Source organism: Aquarana catesbeiana, linkage group LG08 (assembly GCF_042186555.1).
Source record: "Aquarana catesbeiana isolate 2022-GZ linkage group LG08, ASM4218655v1, whole genome shotgun sequence".
In the NCBI taxonomy this organism is placed as follows: Eukaryota; Metazoa; Chordata; class Amphibia; order Anura; family Ranidae; genus Aquarana; species Aquarana catesbeiana.
In genome coordinates this window covers 291,700,725-291,719,943 of record NC_133331.1, presented here as the reverse complement: position 1 = coordinate 291,719,943, position 19,219 = coordinate 291,700,725, and the positions used below count along the sequence as shown (strand labels likewise).

At 47.7% G+C, this 19,219-nt stretch overlaps 2 protein-coding genes across 2 annotated transcripts in view; one reads left to right on the top strand and one right to left on the bottom strand.

Moving 5' to 3' along the window:
* Positions 1 to 19,219, top strand: part of LOC141104959 (uncharacterized) — a 664,134-nt gene that overhangs the window by 481,459 nt on the left and 163,456 nt on the right. The gene's annotated exons all lie outside the window — the stretch shown is intronic.
* LOC141105449 (uncharacterized) overlaps positions 5,892 to 19,219 on the bottom strand; it is a 57,399-nt gene continuing 44,071 nt past the window's right edge. The window contains exons 15-19 of the mRNA XM_073595305.1: positions 12,665 to 12,757; positions 12,354 to 12,575; positions 12,065 to 12,274; positions 11,811 to 11,952; positions 5,892 to 8,226 (exon numbers count right to left, since the gene is read on the bottom strand). Coding sequence (XP_073451406.1) covers positions 6,512 to 8,226; positions 11,811 to 11,952; positions 12,065 to 12,274; positions 12,354 to 12,575; positions 12,665 to 12,757 — 2,382 coding nt within the window. The 3' untranslated portion in view covers positions 5,892 to 6,511. The remainder of the gene's footprint in view (positions 8,227 to 11,810; positions 11,953 to 12,064; positions 12,275 to 12,353; positions 12,576 to 12,664; positions 12,758 to 19,219) is intronic.

Below are 19,219 nucleotides of genomic sequence, written 5' to 3'. Positions count from 1 at the left end.
GAGTAGCTATGATTGACTGTGATTGGCTTTATATCAGGAAGGGGGTGGGTTCTAAAGTCCTGCATGGGGAGTAGGGGGGGGGGGGGCGAGGCTATGATTGTCTGTGATTGGCTTAATACCAGGAAGGGGGTGGGTTCTAAAGTCCTGCATGGGGAGTAGGGTAGCAAGGCTATGACTCACTGTGATTGGCTTTATATCAGGAAGGGGGTGGGTTCTAAAGTCCTGCATGGGGAGTAGGGGGGCGAGGCTATGATTGACTGTGATTGGCTTTATACCAGGAAGGGGGCGAGTTCTAAAGTCCTGCATGGGGAGTAGGGGGGGCTAGGCTATGGTTGACTGTGATTGGCTTTATACCAGGAAGGGGGTGGGTTCGAAAGTCCTGCATGGGGAGTAGGGGGGCGAGGCTATGATTGACTGTGATTGGCTTTATGCTGTGGACGGGGCAGGTTATAAAGGCCTGCATGGGGAGTAGGGGGTGGGGGTATGATTGACTGTGATTGGCTTTATACCGGAGAGGGGGTGGGTACTAAAGGCCAGCAAAAGGGAGTAGGAGGGCAGGGATACGATTGACTGTGATTGGCTTTATATCAGGGAGTAGGGATAGGCTCAGGTGTGTTCGGATCCTAGTCCCAACCCACCTGAGCAATCCCACCAGGAAGCCGTCACTGCCAACCGCCAATCATGAGCAGCCTAGTCAGGGTGTGCGTATGTGCAGCTGAGGGCCGGGAAATACCTCACTGCCTATGATTGGTCGGTGTGCAGTGACGGCTTCCTGGAGGGATTGCTCAGGTGGGTTGGGACTACGATCTGCACCTGCCTGAGCCCATCCCTACCGGGGAGGGGTTGGATATTACAGGCTTGCACAAAAAGTAGGGAGATGGGGCTATGATTAACTGTGATTGGCTTTATAACAGTGGAAGAGGTGGGTACTAAAGGTGGGGCTATGACTGACTGTGATTGGCTTTATACTGGGGAGGGGGTGGGTACTAAAGGTGGGGCTATGGCTCACTGTGATTGGCTTTATACTGGGGAAGGGGTGGGTACTAAAGGTGGGGGCGGGTACTGAAAGCAGGCACAGGGAGTAGGAGGCGGGGCTATGATTGACTGTGATTGGCTTTATACTGGGGAAGGGCTGGGTACTAAAGGTGGGGCTATGATTGACTGTGATTGGCTTTATACTGGGGAAGGGGTGGGTACTAAAGGTGGGGGTATGGCTCACTGTGATTGGCTTTATACTGGGGAAGGGGTGGGTACTAAAGGTCTGCACAGGGGGTAGCAAGGCTCTGCTATGATTGGCTTCATACTGGGGAGGGGGTGGGTTCGAAAGGCCTGCATGGGGATTAGGGAGATAGGGCAGTGATTAACTGTGATTGGCTTATAGCCCCACCCCCTACTGCCATGCTGGCCTGCTCCCTCCCCCAGTATAAAGCCAATCACATTCAATCATAGCCCCGCCTCCTACTCCCTGTGCCTGCCTTCAGTACCCGCCCCCTCCCTGGCATGAGCAGTGTTTTGTCTTTAGCTGCCTGTGACAAGTACAGCTGCAGGGGAGACACGGAGAGGGGGAACGTAACAACATTTTGTCCCCTCTGGCTAATTTAGTGGAGCCCAGTGATGGAACATGTTCTGGCACTGGGCTCAAGTACTCAGCCCTGATTGGTGGGACACGGGACTAAATCCAAATCTCGGGACAGTCCCACCCAATTCGGGGCAGTTGGCAGGTGTGATAAAAGTGGTATAATCCATTAGTATAGACTAATGAGGTGAGAAGGTCATTGGTGGGAAAGGTGACATCTCCAAAATGAAGAGAATGTTCCGGCCCCATAAAACTTCCATCCTGAATGCAATTTTTTGCTTTAAAAAAAATGCTTCTAACCTCAACTGCTTCTAAAGGACTATAAACCCCTGAGTGTACATGTATCCATACGATAACACTGAGGAAAGTTCAGGGGCTTCTGCAAAAAAATGCCCAAATGCTCCTAAACGTCCGTTTACCAGCTGCAGTGTACATGAGGCCTAAGTGAAGGAATGTTTTGACCCTGAAGGGGTTCATTTAGGTTTCCACACTGTATAATGGAAAATTGAATACTTACCTTTCCGTAATTTTCCTTTCCTGGTGCCTATCCATGGTAGCATACGCAAGGTTGGTCGCTCCACCCCCCGGCCAACCCACAGGACCGATATAACTCTATAAAAGAGCACAACACCCACCTCCTCCCCCATTCTCGTAACTAGACTCAATTCAGCCACAGGAATTAGAACAAGGGAGGGGAATATGCTGCCATGGATAGGCACCAGGAAAGGAAAATTACGGAAAGGTATTCAGTTTTCCATTTTCCTGGTGCCTTCATGGCAGCATACGCATGGTAAATAACTCGCTACCAGGGACGGAACGCTGAAGATAACAGGATTTTTAAATGACTATTATGAAACAGAAAATTGTAAGGTCTTCCTCCCAAAATCCCGGGAGGTGAAACTAGCTGGATCTAGGATGTAGTGAACCATAAACGTGGAAAACAAGTACGGGGTGGGGTGGGGAGTCGCTCTCTTTTATAGAGTTATAAGGGTCTTGTGTGTTGGAGCGATCAACCATGCGTATGCTGCCATGAAGGCACCAGGAAATGTGTGTATCATCATCTGCTGGAGATAAAAGACGTCACAGTGACTATGGAGGAAGAGGACGAAACATGACGGGGGGGGGTTACTGGGTGTAAATAGAAAATAAGATCTTATTACCTCCTCTGCTGCCAGTTTCAGCAATGTCTTCTCTCTACTTCCTCCCAATTCATCTCTCACCCGGAACTTCCTGTCTGTATCTGACATCACTTCCTGTCTTCCATAGAGACTTTCTCCCAATAGAAGTGAGATCACCACCTTGTGGAGCTCAGAGGAACTGCAGCCCCGAGAAACGTCTCGTAGTGTGAACACGGCCTTGTGCTGTGTGTGTATGTACTGTATATCCTTATAGATGGGGTCATCTCCACTCCCACCAAGGGGGAGAGAAATATATTACTGCCTAGTCCAGCCTTTCTCAGCCAGGGTTCCTCCAAAGGTTTCTAGGGATACTTTGAGCAATGAACAATTTTGCACTCTCATAGTTGCCAACAGTGCCACATTTCCCGGGTAGTCCTGAAAACCCAATCCATGTCCCACTTTGTTATTGTCCAGGGCAGTTTTATGAAAATTGGCCTCTGTCCCGGCCCGCACTGTCACCCCCCCCCCCCCATCTCCAGAAAGTGCTGCAGATTGATCAATGCTGAGAGGGGGCTAGGGTTGCCACGTTTTCTTCAGGTCAGACCCGAACACTTCAGCGTCGCACAGCAATTTTTTTTCATAGTATGCATAGATAAACTATGCATAGATGTTGCTATTAAATAACATTTCTAATCATATGAAGTTAATCACAAGAGTTCCCCTTTTACATCTGAATCCGCAGAGCTCCCCTTTTACATCTGAATCCGCAGAGCTCCCCTTCTACATCTGAATCTGAAGAGCTCCCCTTTTACATCTGAATCTGCAGAGCTCCCCTTCTACATCTGAATCTGAAGAGCTCCCCTTTTACATCTGAATCCGCAGAGCTCCCCTTTTACATCTGAATCCGCAGAGTTCCCCTTTTACATCTGAATCCGCAGAGCTCCCCTTTTACATCTGAATCCGCAGAGCTCCCCTTCTACATCTGAATCCGCAGAGCTCCCCTTCTACATCTGAATCTGCAGAGCTCCCCTTTTACATCTGAATCTGCAGAGCTCCCCTTTTACATCTGAATCCGCAGAGCTCCCCTTTTACATCTGAATCCGCAGAGCTCCCCTTTTACATCTGAATCCGCAGAGCTCCCCTTTTACATCTGAATCCGCAGAGCTCCCCTTTTACATCTGAATCCGCAGAGCTCCCCTTTTACATCTGAATCTGCAGAGCTCCCCTTCTACATCTGAATCTGCAGAGCTCCCCTTCTACATCTGAATCTGCAGAGCTCCCCTTCTACATCTGAATCTGCAGAGCTCCCCTTCTACATCTGAATCTGCAGAGCTCCCCTTTTACATCTGAACTCGCAGAGTTCCCTTTCACTGTAAGGGTGGACTCTGCAGACTCTGCTGTAAAAGAACTCTGGGGACTCTAACATAAGGGATGCTCTGGTATACGGAGAGGACTCTGATGTAAAGGGGAGCACTGTGGCCTCTGTTGTAAAGGGGAACTCTGATGTAAGGGGTGCTCTGAGAACCCTGATTTACCTTATTGTACTCACTTAGAGGCAGGAGAGAGAAGGGGGGAGACTTAGTCTGATCTGAATAATGTGTCCGGGTCTCAGACAGTCTGAAACCCGGACGCACGATTCCAAACCTGAACTGTCCAGGTGAATCCCGAACAAGTGGCAACCCTAGAGGGGGCAAGGCCGGCCATGGGTGATGAGCCGCCCATTGGCACTGCAGAATGACCAACCCGGGTACACTGTCACACACACTGTGCATGCCGCCGCTGCGGGACAGGACTCCAGGAGACAGGCAGCGGCTCGCTGTGTATTCCCAAATCTATTCCTAGCGAGGGAGGAGCGGGCCGTGCCGTGAGCTCCACTGGTTCTCTGACTCTGCCCCATACTATGCTGCCTGTATGCTCAGGATGCCGCAGGATAGGAGCTGCTGACAGTGGGAGCAAAATCAGGCTGTACTGAGAGCCCGCGGATGGTGAGCGGAGCTCGGCTGGCCGGCAGGACCGGGTATGTGCTGCCTTTTCCCCATAGACTGTTCCTCAACCCTGACCTGGCCGTGGTGTTGCTCTATTTAGGGCCACACCGGCACACGTCAACACTGCTGGATGCTTTTAGGCCTGGTTCACACCTATGAGGGATTGCGTAGAAACACGGCAGCCCCTTCATTTGGGGAGGAAGCCTTCCCCTTTTGGGTGGAGCTCCGATTTAACGTGAGCTAGGTGGGATCTCTCTCCTGTGGCCACACTCTAAACATTAGAGCTCCCCCTAGCTGCAGCCTGGTAATAACATTGCTAGGAGGTCTATTCATTTAGCCGCTACATACTTTCCATCTTTCTATAAAAGTCTCCTGACATTTAGCGGTCTATTTATAAAAAATGTGCATAGCCATTCGCCCCGAGAAATTGCATATACATTCCTTCTGTGTGAAGGGGGGTAAAAAATTATAGCTATTTGCTGGTGGAATATTTTTCATTGATTTAAAATGGAAAATACCACTTTCGGCCACTAGATGGGACCAATTCCTATGATACGTAGCGCCGTCCAGTCCCTAAATTTGGTATTTTATGTTTTAAACCAATGGTTGGTTTATTGGTTCAACTATCTTATGTCCTTTATAGTCTACTGTACTCATAAGTGCATGAGTATGATCTCATCATCTGTATGAAACCATCTCTGACAGAGGAAACTAAGGAGTCTATTCATAAAAAGATGCGTAGGACGATTGAGACAACCATTGCCCAACCGTGATAAATTCTGGCTATAATTTAATTAAAGCAGTGATTTCCTATGATCAGCAACTCCATCTAGTGGCCACAATGAAGTATTTTTCCTGAAATACCTCCACCAGAAAAAAAATAAAAGCAATATTACGTTATGACCACTAGATGGAGCCAATGATCATAGGAATATACTGTACGAAATAAAATACGGCCAGAGTTCGTCATGGCTGGATGAATGCTTTTTACGATCATTCAACTAATTATGTTATAAAACAGACCTGTAAGTTTTTGTGAAATCTTCCACCACAAAATGTACTCAGCCAATGAGAGGTAATGACTCAATTTTTATTTTAAAAGGCCTAGAGGACCGCCTTTTAAGTGGTGAGGTTAACGTGTTTCGTCCTGGAAGACGACTTGAGAAAACAGACCTCTTGTGAGAGTTTACACCACAAAATGTACTCAGCCAATGAGAGGTAATGACTCCATTTTTATTTTAAAAGGCCTAGAGGACCGCCTTTTAAGTGGTGAGGTTAACGTGTTTCGTCCTGGAAGACGACTTGAGAAAACAGACCTCTTGTGAGAGTTTACACCACAAAATGTACTCAGCCAATGAGAGGTAATAACTCCATTTTTATTTTTCTCCTGCTATCAATGGCCAACACGGTACAACACTTCATCCATGTCTTTGGTGATCTCTGATCTCCTTATGAACTGTTTACGTTGTTGCCTTACATTATTTGGAAATTAAATTTTATTACCCCCAGATGGGTGTGGCCCCTTTCTCAATACTAAGTTTCAATGGGAGAAACATTTACCATTCCAACCTCTAGATGGCACTGTTGTATCATCCATTCCATAGGACATCTTTGTCAAAAGGTCAGGCTATGGTTGAGGTCTATGAACTGTTTCTTCCATGATGAAGATCAGCCATGGAGTATATCTGAGGTGTATATCAGGGTGTGCTTCTTCCCCACATGTCCAGCAACATTCATATACAAGACATTTCCCACACTCACTAATACACCTCGAGGGTTGTGTGGGACCCCTGATGTACAGGAAGACGGGACTTCAGTGAGGAACAATTCCCTCACTCAGAACAGGAATACGGCTTCTCCCCCATGTGAGATCTCTGATGTCTATAAAGACTGTACTTCTGTGAAAAACATTTCCCGCACTCAGGACAGGAATACGGCCTCTCTCCCATGTGCGATCTCTGATGTCTGTAAAGATCGGACTTCTGTGAAAAACATTTTCCGCACTCAGGACAGGAATAAGGCTTCTCACCCGTGTGCGATCTCCGATGTCTGTAAAGATTTGACTTCTCTGAAAAACATGTCCCGCACTCAGGACAGGAATACGGCTTCTCCCCCGTGTGCGATTTCTGATGTGTGGAAAGAGTGAGCTTCCGTGAAAAACATTTCCCGCACTCAGGACAGGAGTACGGCTTCACCCCCGTGTGCGATCTCTGATGTGTGGAAAGACTGGACTTGTGTGAAAAAAATTTCCCGCACTCAGGACAGGGAAATGGCTTCTCCCCCATGTGAGACCTTTGATGTGCGTAAAGACTGGACATCTTTGAAAAACATTTCCCACACTCAGGACAGAAATATGGCTTCTCCCCCGTGTGAGACCTTTGATGTACGTGAAGACTGGACGTCACTGAAAAACATTTCCCGCACTCAGAACAGGAATACGGCTTCTCCCCCGTGTGCGATCTTTGATGTGTGGAAAGATGTGACTTCAATGAAAAACATTTCCCGCACTCAGGACAAGAATACGGCTTCTCCCCCGTGTGCGATCTTTGATGTGTGGAAAGATGTGACTTCCTAGAAAAACATTTCCCGCACTCAAGACAGGAATACGGCTTTTCGCCCGTGTGAGATCTCTGATGGGTGCCAAGACTGGAGCTATCTGAAAAGCATGTTCCGCACTCATAACAGCAATATGGCCTCTCACCTGTGTGCAATCTCTGATGTCTGCAAAGACTGGACTTCTCTGAAAAAAATTTCCCGCACTCAGAACAGGAATACAGCTTCTCCCCCGTGTGTGATTTTTGATGTCTGGAAAGATGTGTATTTGTTGCAAAACGTTTCCCGCACTCGGGACAGGCATGCGGCTTCTCCCCCGTGTGCAATCTCAGATGTCGCTTTTGAGAAGACTTGAGTGAAAAACATTTCCCGCACTGAGAGCAGGAGTATGGCTTCTCACCTGTGTGAGACATCTTATGTTTGACAAGTTCTGATTCTTGTTCAAAACATTTTCCGCACACGAGACAGGAAAGTGACTTTTCACCCATGTGAGATCTCTGATGTCTGACAAGCTGTGATTTTTTAACAAAACATTTCCTGCACTCAGAACAGGGAAACCTCTTATGTGTTGGAAGGACGGCACTGTCCCTCACAGTCTGAGGTTCCTCAGGATAAGAGGAATACGATGGTTCGGCACCGTCCCTCACAGTCTGAGGTTCCTCAGGATAAGAGGAATACGATGGTCCGGCACCGTCCCTCACAGTCTGAGGTTCCTCAGGATAAGAGGAATACGATGGTCCGGCACCGTCCCTCACAGTCTGAGGTTTCTCAGGATAAGAGGAATACGATGGTCCGGCACCGTCCCTCACAGTCTGAGGTTCCTCAGGATAAGAGGAATACGATGGTCCATCTACACTGTGTGGTGCCGGATGGACATTTGAGGTAGTCGGGTTTTCTCCTGGACTATACTGTGTGATGTCCTCATCTTCTACTTTACAGTCTGGAGACAAAGTGAGACAATCCTCTGAGGTTTTCCTCATCTCCCGTCCATCTACTAAAATAGAAATACAAAGATTATTACTAGACATGAGCAGATTGGTTCCCCTAAACCAGGACTCCGCCCACATCAGGCAGCTTTGTCTCTGAGGATCTTACAATTCCCCCCTCAAGGTAACTAGTAAATGGGTCCTCTGATCTCCTACCAGTTCATTTCTTTATTCATGGACCTTAGTCAGAGAGTGAGGAAACAACGAGAACTGTCTTTTATAGGAGTGACAGTGATGAGGGGATTATAGGATGAGTGTCCCCACCCCCTCTATCACTCATTGCCATCTTTCCAACACAAGAAGTCCCGCACTTCCTTATTTAGTCCATGATTTAGTCATGAATAACAGCGGGGCTGAGCCCCCCCAGAGGTCAGAGAGTGAGGATGGGGGGAGAACAACCAAGATGAAGACTGGACTGATCCTGAAGACCACCATCATTGGGTTATTGACTCCTCCCTCCTTATCACTTTCTGTTTAATGGTCCAAAGTTGGAGGATGTTATCACATTATTATAAACATGTAAAAGTCTGTGCTCCAATCATATCATCTAGGGCTGCAACTAACGATTATTTTCATAATCGATTAATCGGCCGATTATTTTTTCGATTAATCGATTAATTGGATAAAATCATAAAAAAAATCGTAATGTGCCATTTTTTTCTATTCCTCCCGGGGACACCAATGACGGGGTGCTATTCCTCCCGGGGTCACCAATGACGGGGTGCTATTCCTCCCGGGGTCACCAATGACAGGGCGCTATTCCTCCCGGGGTCACCAATGACGGGGCGCTATTCCTCCCGGGGTCACCAATGACGGGGCGCTATTCCTCCCGGGGTCACCAATGACGGGGCGCTATTCCTCCCGGGGTCACCAATGACGGGGCGCTATTCCTCCCGGGGTCACCAATGACAGGGCGCTATTCCTCCCGGGGACACCAATGACGGGGCGCTATTCCTCCCGGGGTCACCAATGACGGGGCGCTATTCCTCCCGGGGTCACCAATGACGGGGCACTATTCCTCCCAGGAACACCAATGATGGGGCACTATCCCCCCACCCCTCCCAGGAACACCAATGGGGCACTATTCCCCCCCCCCCAAGAACACCAATGGGGCACTACCCCCCCCCTCCCAGGAACACCAATGGGGCACTATGTCTATTCTCCTCCCACCCAGGAAAACCAATGATGGGGTACTACTACTCCAGGCAGCCACCCCCCGGAACACCAATGATGGGGAATTATCCCCCCATCCCAGGAACACCAATGGGGCACTATTCCCCCCCCCAGGAACACCAATGGGGGCACTATTCCCCCCCCTCCCAGGAACACCAATGGGGGCACTATTCCCCCCCCTCCCAGGAACACCAATGGGGCACTATTCCCCCCCCCAGGAACACCAATGGGGCACTATTCCCCCCCCCTCCCAGGAACACCAATGGGGCACTATCCCCCCCCCTCCCAGGAACACCAATGGGGCACTATGTCTATTCCCCTCCCTCCCAGGAACACCAATGATGGGGCATCCCCCCCCCTCCCTCCCCAGTAATACTGTTAGGATGGTGCCCGGTCATAAAAATGTGCTGTTTTTACTGTGTTATTAGCTGCTACCTTTCACTATGAATGAGCAGCTCGGCTCTCCTCGCTTCTTGCCCTCGCCTCTCTGTTCCCTCGAGGCAGCGGGCAGGGCTGAGATCAGTGGGGATGACGTCTGCAAAGAGGAGGAGGGGGAGAGGTGCGCCGCGGACGTGCCTGGTCACAAACGGCGGCGCCGAGGACACAGGAGGGAGGATTTTTTCTCTGTTCCCTCGAGGCAGCGGGCGGGGCTGAGAAGATCAGGGGGGGGGGGGTGACGTCAGCAAGGAGGAGGAGAGGCGCGCCGTGGACGTGCGGCGGCGCAGACGTGCCTGGTCACAAATGGCGGCGCCGAGGACACAGGGAGGGAGGATTTAAAACGGACGGACAGACAGAAGGAAGGTGCGGACCAACTAATCGATAATGAAAATCGTTGACAACGATTTTCATTATCGATTATTATCGATAATATCGATTAATCGTTTCAGCCCTAATATCATCAGATATAAAATGTCCAGCTGGTAGGAAATGGGTGTAACAAAAGAGAATACATATTATGTGTATATATAGCAGTGGGTAGAGGGGAGAGAGCAGAAGTCAGGAGTATGTAATGTACAACATATTGTATAACAGAGAGGACTATATAGTATCAGAATGATGTAATGTACAACATAGAGTATATAGTGCAGGGGTCAGGAGTATGTAATGTGCAATAAAAATTATATAGTGTAAGAGTCAGGACTCATAATATTGGTATTCAGTAATCAGTGGAAGATGAAATGTTTACATGACACAAGTTGCAGAGGTCCCACACCGCTGCCTCCCATCTCCTGAGACTGCACTCAGTGACTTGGGTCTGAGACTATACAGACATATCCCTCCACCCGGCACAACCAGCAAATAACAGAACAAGTAACCCCGGTAGAATTACTAGACCTGGGCATAAATCCAGTCTAGATCAGTGGCGGCCCGTCCTTAGGGGGCTACGCCCCCCTAAGCTACTCATCATACATTTTTTTTTTAAAACACAGGTGCTATGGAAAGCATGACATGTTTGCAATCACCTGATTGCAAACAAGAAGCTCTATTGGCTTCCTTTAGATAATCCTCGGGGCGCAGAGCTCTGCGCCCTGAACACTCCCACTGTAGCATTGTTGGATGGTGATTGGCGGGGCCCGCAGCATCAATTCCGGTTTCTCGAGAGGCTCATCCAGGCCGCTCAGAAGGTGGATGGAAGGTTTGGTGTGAGAGCTGTGAGTACAAGGGAGGGGGGGGAAGGGGTGACAGCTGACAGGGACCCTGATGGTGACACCTGATGTAAAGGGGGACTTTGATGGGGACACCTGATGTAAAGGGGGACTTTGATGGGGACACCTGATGTATAGGGGGACTTTGATGGGGACACCTGATGTATAGGGGGACTCTGATTGGGACACCTGATGTAAAGGGGGACTCTGATTGGGACACCTGATGTAAAGGGGGACTCTGATGAGGACAGCTGATGTAAAAGGGGACTCTGATGGGGACATCTGTTGTAAAGGGGAACTCTGATTGGGACACCTGCTGTAAAAGGGGACTTGGATGAGGACTCTTTACGCTAAGTGGTTTTATTTTCTTCTACTTGAAATGTGGACTTGATTGGCCTACTGTGATGGGCACAGTGAGGCTGCATTTGATGGGCACAGTTTTATCTAGCAGTAATGATACATAATCACCTGATAAATGGCTATTTACAGTCCATCATTACTAACAGTGTAACTTTTCAGCTTGTTTGCGCCCCCCTCCCCCCCCCCCCCCCAAAATTTTTGAGCACCAGCCGCCAATTGTCTAGATACATAAATTGTGTCTGCAGCACAGAGAAGGAAGATTATCCGAGAGAAATACAGGAATACAGGACGGGGAAAACAGCTCAGGAAAGTGACCAGGGGATTACAGGCTGATATCATCCAGTCCCCGCCCTACTCTGGACCAATCAGTGAGCAGTATGGGTGGAGGAATGTATTTAGAGTTAATGACCCACCTGTGCTGATCTCTGTAGGAGTGTCCTCCTCTATAAATGTCCCCGTTATTCCATCCTCCTCCATAGACTGCTGATCATCCCTCACATACGTCTCTTCTTCTTCTGCTTTAACCTCAAATTCTATATCAATTGGATCTCCACTCTAAACCAAGAAAATGAAAGAGAATATCATCTGTAAAATATAAGCTTTAATAATGTGAGATCACATAAGAAATATACACAAGTCCATGTCCTAGATGTTCCGTCCCACCAACCTTGTAACAGTGAGGGATGGTGTGACCTTCCAGTGTGGAATCCCAGGAATACAGAGGACGGGGACATCTCTCTGGTGGGTTCCTGAGATTAGGTGTCTCCATCATATCATCCTTGTGTTCTTCCGAAAACTCCTTCATCACTCCATACTCCTCATCCTCCTCTTTATACTCTTCTTTAGGAACAATATTATCATGCCTGAGGTTTTCACTCTGCATTATATTAAAACATTTATGGTAACACATATGCTTGTGTATAAAGTATAACTACCAGTGATTGTCAACCATCTACCTGATGATGGTGAGGGATGGTGTGACTTTCCTGTGTGGAATCCCGGGAACACAGAGGACGGGGACATCTCTCTGGTGGGTTCCTGTTACTGGATGACTCCACCATGTTGTCCTGGTACAGATCTTTCTGTCCGTTTGGAAACTCCTCCATCACCCCATCCTCATCATCCTCCTCTTTTATCTCTTCTTTAACCTCAACTTTAGAATCTCTCAGGTTTCCACTCTAAATATATTAAAAAATGACATCAATTACAACAATGCAGATAATGTACAGATCCTAATGATACTTATCAGAGATTGTTCCTCATCTACCTGATGATGGTGGGGGATGGTGTGATCTTCCCATATGGAATCCCGGGAATACAGAGGACGGGGACATCTCTCTGGTGGGTTCCCATTACTGGATCCATCTGTAGGAAACACACACACGGGACTGAATACATTGTTTCTATGTGTTTATCAGATGATGAGGGATCTAGGTGGACCCTCCGTACTGCTCTCTCCTTTACAATAAAGTCTCCTCTTACCCGGTGATGTGAGGGGCGGCTGATTGTCCATCATGACGTCCTTGTAGAGATCCTTGTGTCCTTCTAAATACTCCCACTCCTCCATGGAGAAATAGACAGTGACATCCTGACACCTTATAGGAACCTGACACACACAATGATACAGTCACCATCCAGACACATCCCTTGTCTGTTACTGGATAATGTCCCAGAATTCCCAGCACCGCTCACCTCTCCTCCATGATCTCTCTGGTGACTTCTAGAATCCTCGTTTTATTTCTCTATTCTGTTTTGAACACAAATAATAAAATCAAATGACATTTTCAGAATCCTCCTCACCTGACTCTCTCCATTTTATTAAAGCCACACTTCAGGCTGAGGTATATATATATATATATATATATATATATACCCCCTGTGCCGGCCTTCAGAACCCACCTCCTCCCCGACATAAACAAGTACAGCTGCAGGGGAGACACGGAGAGCGTTTTGTCACTTCTGGCTAATTAGTGGAGCCCAGTGATGGAACATGTTCTGGCGTTGGGGTCCAGGATTCAGCCCTGATTGGTGGGACAGCGGGACTAAATCCAAATCTCGGGACAGTCCCTCCCAATACGGGGCAGTTGGGAGGTATGATAAAAGTGGAATTATCTGTTAGTATAGACTGATGAGGTGAGAAGGTGATTGGTGGGAAAGGTGACACGTCTCCAAAATGCAGAGAATGTTCCGTTCCGTAAGTGGGGGAATGTTTTGACCCTGAAGGGGTTAATCTAGGTTTCCACACTATATATGTGTGTATCATCATCTGCTGGAGATAAAAGACGTCACAGTGACTATGGAGGAAGAGGACGGACATGACGGGGGGTTACTGGGTGTAAATAGAAAATAAGATCTTATTACCTGCAACTTCCAGCAATGTCTCCCCTCTACTTCCACCAGACTCACCTCTCACCCGGAACTTCCTGTCTGTACCTGACATCACTTCCTGTCTGTCTTCCATAGAGACTTTCTTTAGAAGTGAGATCACCACCTTGTGGAGCTCAGAGGAACTGCTGCCCCGAGAAACGTCTCATAGTGTGAACACAGCTTTGTAAAACCTTGGATTGCGAGCATAATTTGTTCCAGAAACATGCTTGTAATCCAAAGCACTTGTAGATCAAAGCAAATTTCCCCATAAGAAATAATGGAAACTCGAAAAAATTTGTTCCACAACCATTTATTCATAGGTCCTTCAGTTTATAGTCCATATAAAAAGATTATAGCAATGTGACCAAGTTGTGTAACCATAAAATGTCCATCCACAAATGGAAGCCTCCACAGGGATTAGAAGCAAAATCCAGCAGGAGCTACAGAGTATAAAAGAGAAGAGAGGCGCCTCTAAGTGTAGTAATATGTTGCTAAATGTTGTACCTTCATTAAACGTAACCATATTGCTACACTTAGAGGCGCCTCTCTTCTTTTTTATACTTAGTTGTGACATGACGCTACTTCTATATCAAGACATCGCTTGTATATCAAGTCAAAGTGTGTTCAAAAATGTTGCTTGTCTTGCAAAACGCTCTCAAACCAAGGTTTTATCGTATATCCTTATAGATGGGATCATCTCCACTCCCACCAAGGGGGAGAGAAATATATTACTGCCTAGTCCAGCCTTTCTCCGCCAGGGTTCCTCCAAAGGTTTCTAAGGGTTCCTTTAACAATGAACAATTTCGCTTTCTTTTTATCAATGATTTCATGACAATGTAAAAATGTCCTTCTCCCACTGTTATAAGAGGGTCCTTCGCCCATTGATCACCAATTTAGGAACCATAACACTGATCACTGATATAAGGGGATCCTTCTACAATTGGTCACCAATGTGAGGCACCACTACACTGACCACTGAGATAAGGGGATCCTTCTCCCATTGGTCACTAATGTGAGGGACCACTAAACTGAGATAAGGGGATCCTTCTCCATTGGTCACCAATGTAAGGAACCTCTTAACTGACCACTGAGATAAGGGGGTCCTTCGCCCATTGGTCACCAATTTAGGGACCACAACACTGACATAAGGGGATCCTTCTACAATTGGTCACCAATGTAAGGGACCACTAAACTGACCACTGAGATAAGGGGATCCTTTTCCCATTGGTCAGCAATGTGAGGGACCACTAAACTGAGATAAGGGGGTCCTTCTCCATTGGTCACCAATGTAAGGAACCTCTTAACTGACCACTGAGATAAGGGGGTCCTTCGCCCATTGGTCACCAATTTAGGGACCACAACACTGACATAAGGGGATCCTTCTACAATTGGTCACCAATGTAAGGGACCACTAAACTGACCACTGAGATAAGGGGATCCTTCTCCCATTGGTCACCAATGTGAGGGACCACTAAACTGAGATAAGGGGGTCCTTCTTCCATTGGTCACTACTAGAATCCACTACACTGACCACTGATATAAGGGGTTCCTTCTCCCATTGGTCACCAATGTAAGGGACCACTACATTGACCGCTGATATAAGGGGTTCCTTCTCCCATTGTTCACCAAATTTGAGGGGCCACGACACTTACCGCTGATATAAGGGGGTTCTTCTCCTTTTAGTCATCAGTGTAAGAGACCAAAAAACGGACCACTTGGAATGAGATCCAGGTTTCAAAGAAAACCATGTTTGGACAGAATTTGGCTTGTTTACAGACCTAAATGGGTATTCAGCCGAAGTCGAACCTCCAACTGCAGTGTTAAAACCACTGTGAAATGTAGCAGCTTCACGTTCAGGTTCCCCGAGATGTCATTGTCTATATAAAGGAAAGGGATAGGTATATAAGGCAGTACAACCAGCCTTCCTGTACCGGGCCCAGGCCCCGTCATTTCAAAAGAGGGGCCCGGGCACCTGCTACCCTGTTTCCCCGAAAATAAGACCTAGCTTGATTGTCAGTGATGGCTGCAATATAAAACCTACCCTTCAAATAAGCCCTACCCTGTTTCCCCAAAAATAAAAACTACCCTGAAAATAAGACCTACAAGGACTTTAACTAGGGCTTATTTGGGGGGTAGGGCTTATATTGCAGCCATCACCGACAATCACGCTAGGTCTTATTTTCGGGGAAACAGGGTAAGCAGAAGCGATGGCTGTACTGCCTTATTTCCAACTCTTGTGGCTCCCACTGCAGCTCTGCCAGCTTCTCCTGCTCTTCTCTTCCTCCATCTGCACTGCAGGGGGATTGTTATCTGCATCTCCACCCCCATGCCGCCCGGGCCTTCCTGTGTACCCCCTTCCCTTGCAGCATTGCCAGCTTTCCTCCTCTCCCACCAGCAGCTACTGAGGGCACACAGGGGGATGTTTCAGGATGGAGAGCTGGGAGTGTGCGGTAAATATGTCTTATTTACCAGCCCCTTCCTTTCCTAAATGAACACAGTGCGAAATTGGCACCGGTCACTCACTGTGTCCATTCATCACCGAAGCATAGTAAACTGTTTACTATGCTTCACTATGTGAATGAACTGGGAGCCTCAGAGCACTTCCCATTCATTCACTGTCCAGTGCAGCTGAGGATCTCTGTTTACACCCCTGACATTTTACCAAAGGCCCCCCCCCCAACAAGGCCCTGTAGGAGCCGTTGGTTAGGATGGGTCCTCTGTTCTTTGCCTTGGCCACTTTGAGAACTTCAGCCCCTTTGAAACACCAGGTTGAGTGAACAATGCATGCAATATTACAAAAATTTACTAAAAGTAATATTTAATACCCAGTAGTAAAGAAAACAGGCACAGAACCAGTTAGTAAGGTGCAACCTTAATATATTGTCACCTGATATGGTTGGTAATGAAGAAGCACAGAAATGGATTGAAAATGGTAATAACACAATTTAGCATACAGAGTGATCAGCAATAAGGACTAGGCATAAGATGACACTTGGCATCCAGATCAACATTAACAGCAGCAGGATCACCTATGGTGCGGCAGTGAACAGTAATAAAGCTTGATTTACCAAAGACAGGAACTATACTGCCAAAGTGCATTGATGGCGACTATGCTAGGCCCAGACCTATCAGGTAATAGAAAATGAAGGAAATGGGAGAAGGGAAAAGGACTTGCAGGATAGTTTTACACGAGGGGCGGTCCTTTATGCTGTTCTTCTGCTGGCTATCGTTGGGGCCCTTTAGGAAGCATTGGTGCACACACTCTTGTCTCCAATGACCAGTCTAGGGGTTTTGTTTTTGCGTTTTATTCGGAGAACTTGGAGAGGAGAAGGGAATTATTAGGATACTCCATATTAACTGTTCACAAGTGAGGACAACTCTCTCAATAGAACTGTGTAGCAGATTATCTGTAGGGCCATACAGCACCTGTACGGAATAAACAAGTCCCTTTGTAGCAGAAGGAGCTCTGGGAACTTTGCCTCTTCAAGACACTATCCAGTGTCCCCTTTAGCTTACTTTGTGCAAGTGACTTCTAGAACCAGGAGGAGATTCAACAGCACTTGTCCCCAGGATCCCCTGTGAGGGTCTGTACTCACGAGGCTCCTGAAGCATCAGCGGCAGCCTTCCTCAGTAGTACCAGGCAGGATCTGCAGGCATCCTTCTCTAGTCAGCTGTTACAAGAACCATGGGCTGCAGTTTCAATGTTTCAAGCCCCCGGGTAGCCCAGCTGAGGCTGCATGGCAGCCTGTACCTGAGGAGGGGCAGCAGCCCCCTCCCTACCTGGACCTCTCTCTGTGGAGGAAGACTCAGAGCCCACACACTCATCAAATAAAAAATACAATCGCCCATCATGCTTGGGGCACCTCCCCAGGGCTGTATAGACATTCATGCTCTCATCTGCTACCGTAGGTTTCCTCCCACTGTACAGTACATTCCATAGCTACTAGACCAGTGTGAAACATCTCAAGACAGCATGAGCAGCGCCAGAGCACACTGAGCAGACTCTACCAATCAATCACAGCCCCTGTTAAGCAGACAGAACATGAATTTACCCAGCTGGCTCCCTGTTAAGCAGATAAACCAAAAACTATATACACTCCCTCTAACACCTACCTAGGAGGGCACTATATCCACCCCCCGCCAAAATTAGGCCACGTTGGCTTGGGCAGCCGCCCCTACAAAAATCTATTTGGAGTATCCCGCAAACTTGGAAAGTGGGAAAAGGGAATTAACAAATGAACAAGGCCATGGGGCATACCCCAAATGTGGCCACCTACCTAGGAGGGCACTACATAAAGAAGTCAATGTCTTCTCCTCCATGTTTCTGTACTCCAGCACCTGGCTACACTAACCACTGCCACGGCCATATAGGACATACTCCTGAACAATGACCACTGCACTCTCTCTTCAAGCTGGGCTGTAAATGGCAAACTCCTGACCACTGCACTCTGTACAATGGGCTGTATACAGTATAATATGCTCCTGACCACTGCACTCTATACCCCGGGCTGTATATTATATACTCCTGACCACTGCACTCTATACACAAGGCTGTATATGATATACTACTGACCACTGCACTCTATACACAGGGCTGTATATGATATACTCCTGACCACTACACTCTGTACACAGGGCTGTATATGATATATTCCTGACCACTGCACTCTGTACCCTGGGCTGTATATGATATACTCCTAACCACTGCACTCTGTACCCTGGGCTGTATATGATATACTCCTGACCACTGCACTCTGTACCCTGGGCTGTATATGATATACTCCTGACCACTGCACTCTGTACCCTGGGCTGTATATGATATACTCCTGACCACTGCACTCTGTACCCTGGGCTGTATATGATATACTCCTGACCACTGCACTGTGGGCCATTATTCACAATTAACTCTAAACTGTGGACACCCAGCTGTGACAGTTTACAGCTTCACAGCCAGGTGCCCAGTGCGTGAATTGTCCCGCAATCTTCTGGAACCTATCATGTGTCCCAGAAGACTGCGGCGAAGGGAGGAGGGGAGAACTTAGGCTCTGATCACCTAAGTTGGAGCGGCGGTGGGAGCGGGTACCTGTCAAAACCAGGTACCTGCTCCCCCCACCCAAAAAAAATCTGCCAATTCTTCAAGAGGAGGGGGGCAGGGAGTCTTAAAGTGGTTCTAAAGCCTAAACATTTTTTACCTTAATGCATTCCTTGCATCAGATAAAAAAAGTTTAGGCATCAGCATGCCCCCTCACCCATCGTTTACTTACCTGAGCCCTCATTCGATCCAGAACCGTGCAGCTCTGAAATCTTCCACCACAAAATGTACTCAGCCAATGAGAGGTAATGACTCTATTTTTATTTTAAAAAGCCTAGAGGACCGCCTTTTAAGTGGTGGGGTTAACGTGTTTCGTCCTGGAAGACGACTTGAGAAAACAGACCTCTTGCAGAGTTTACACCA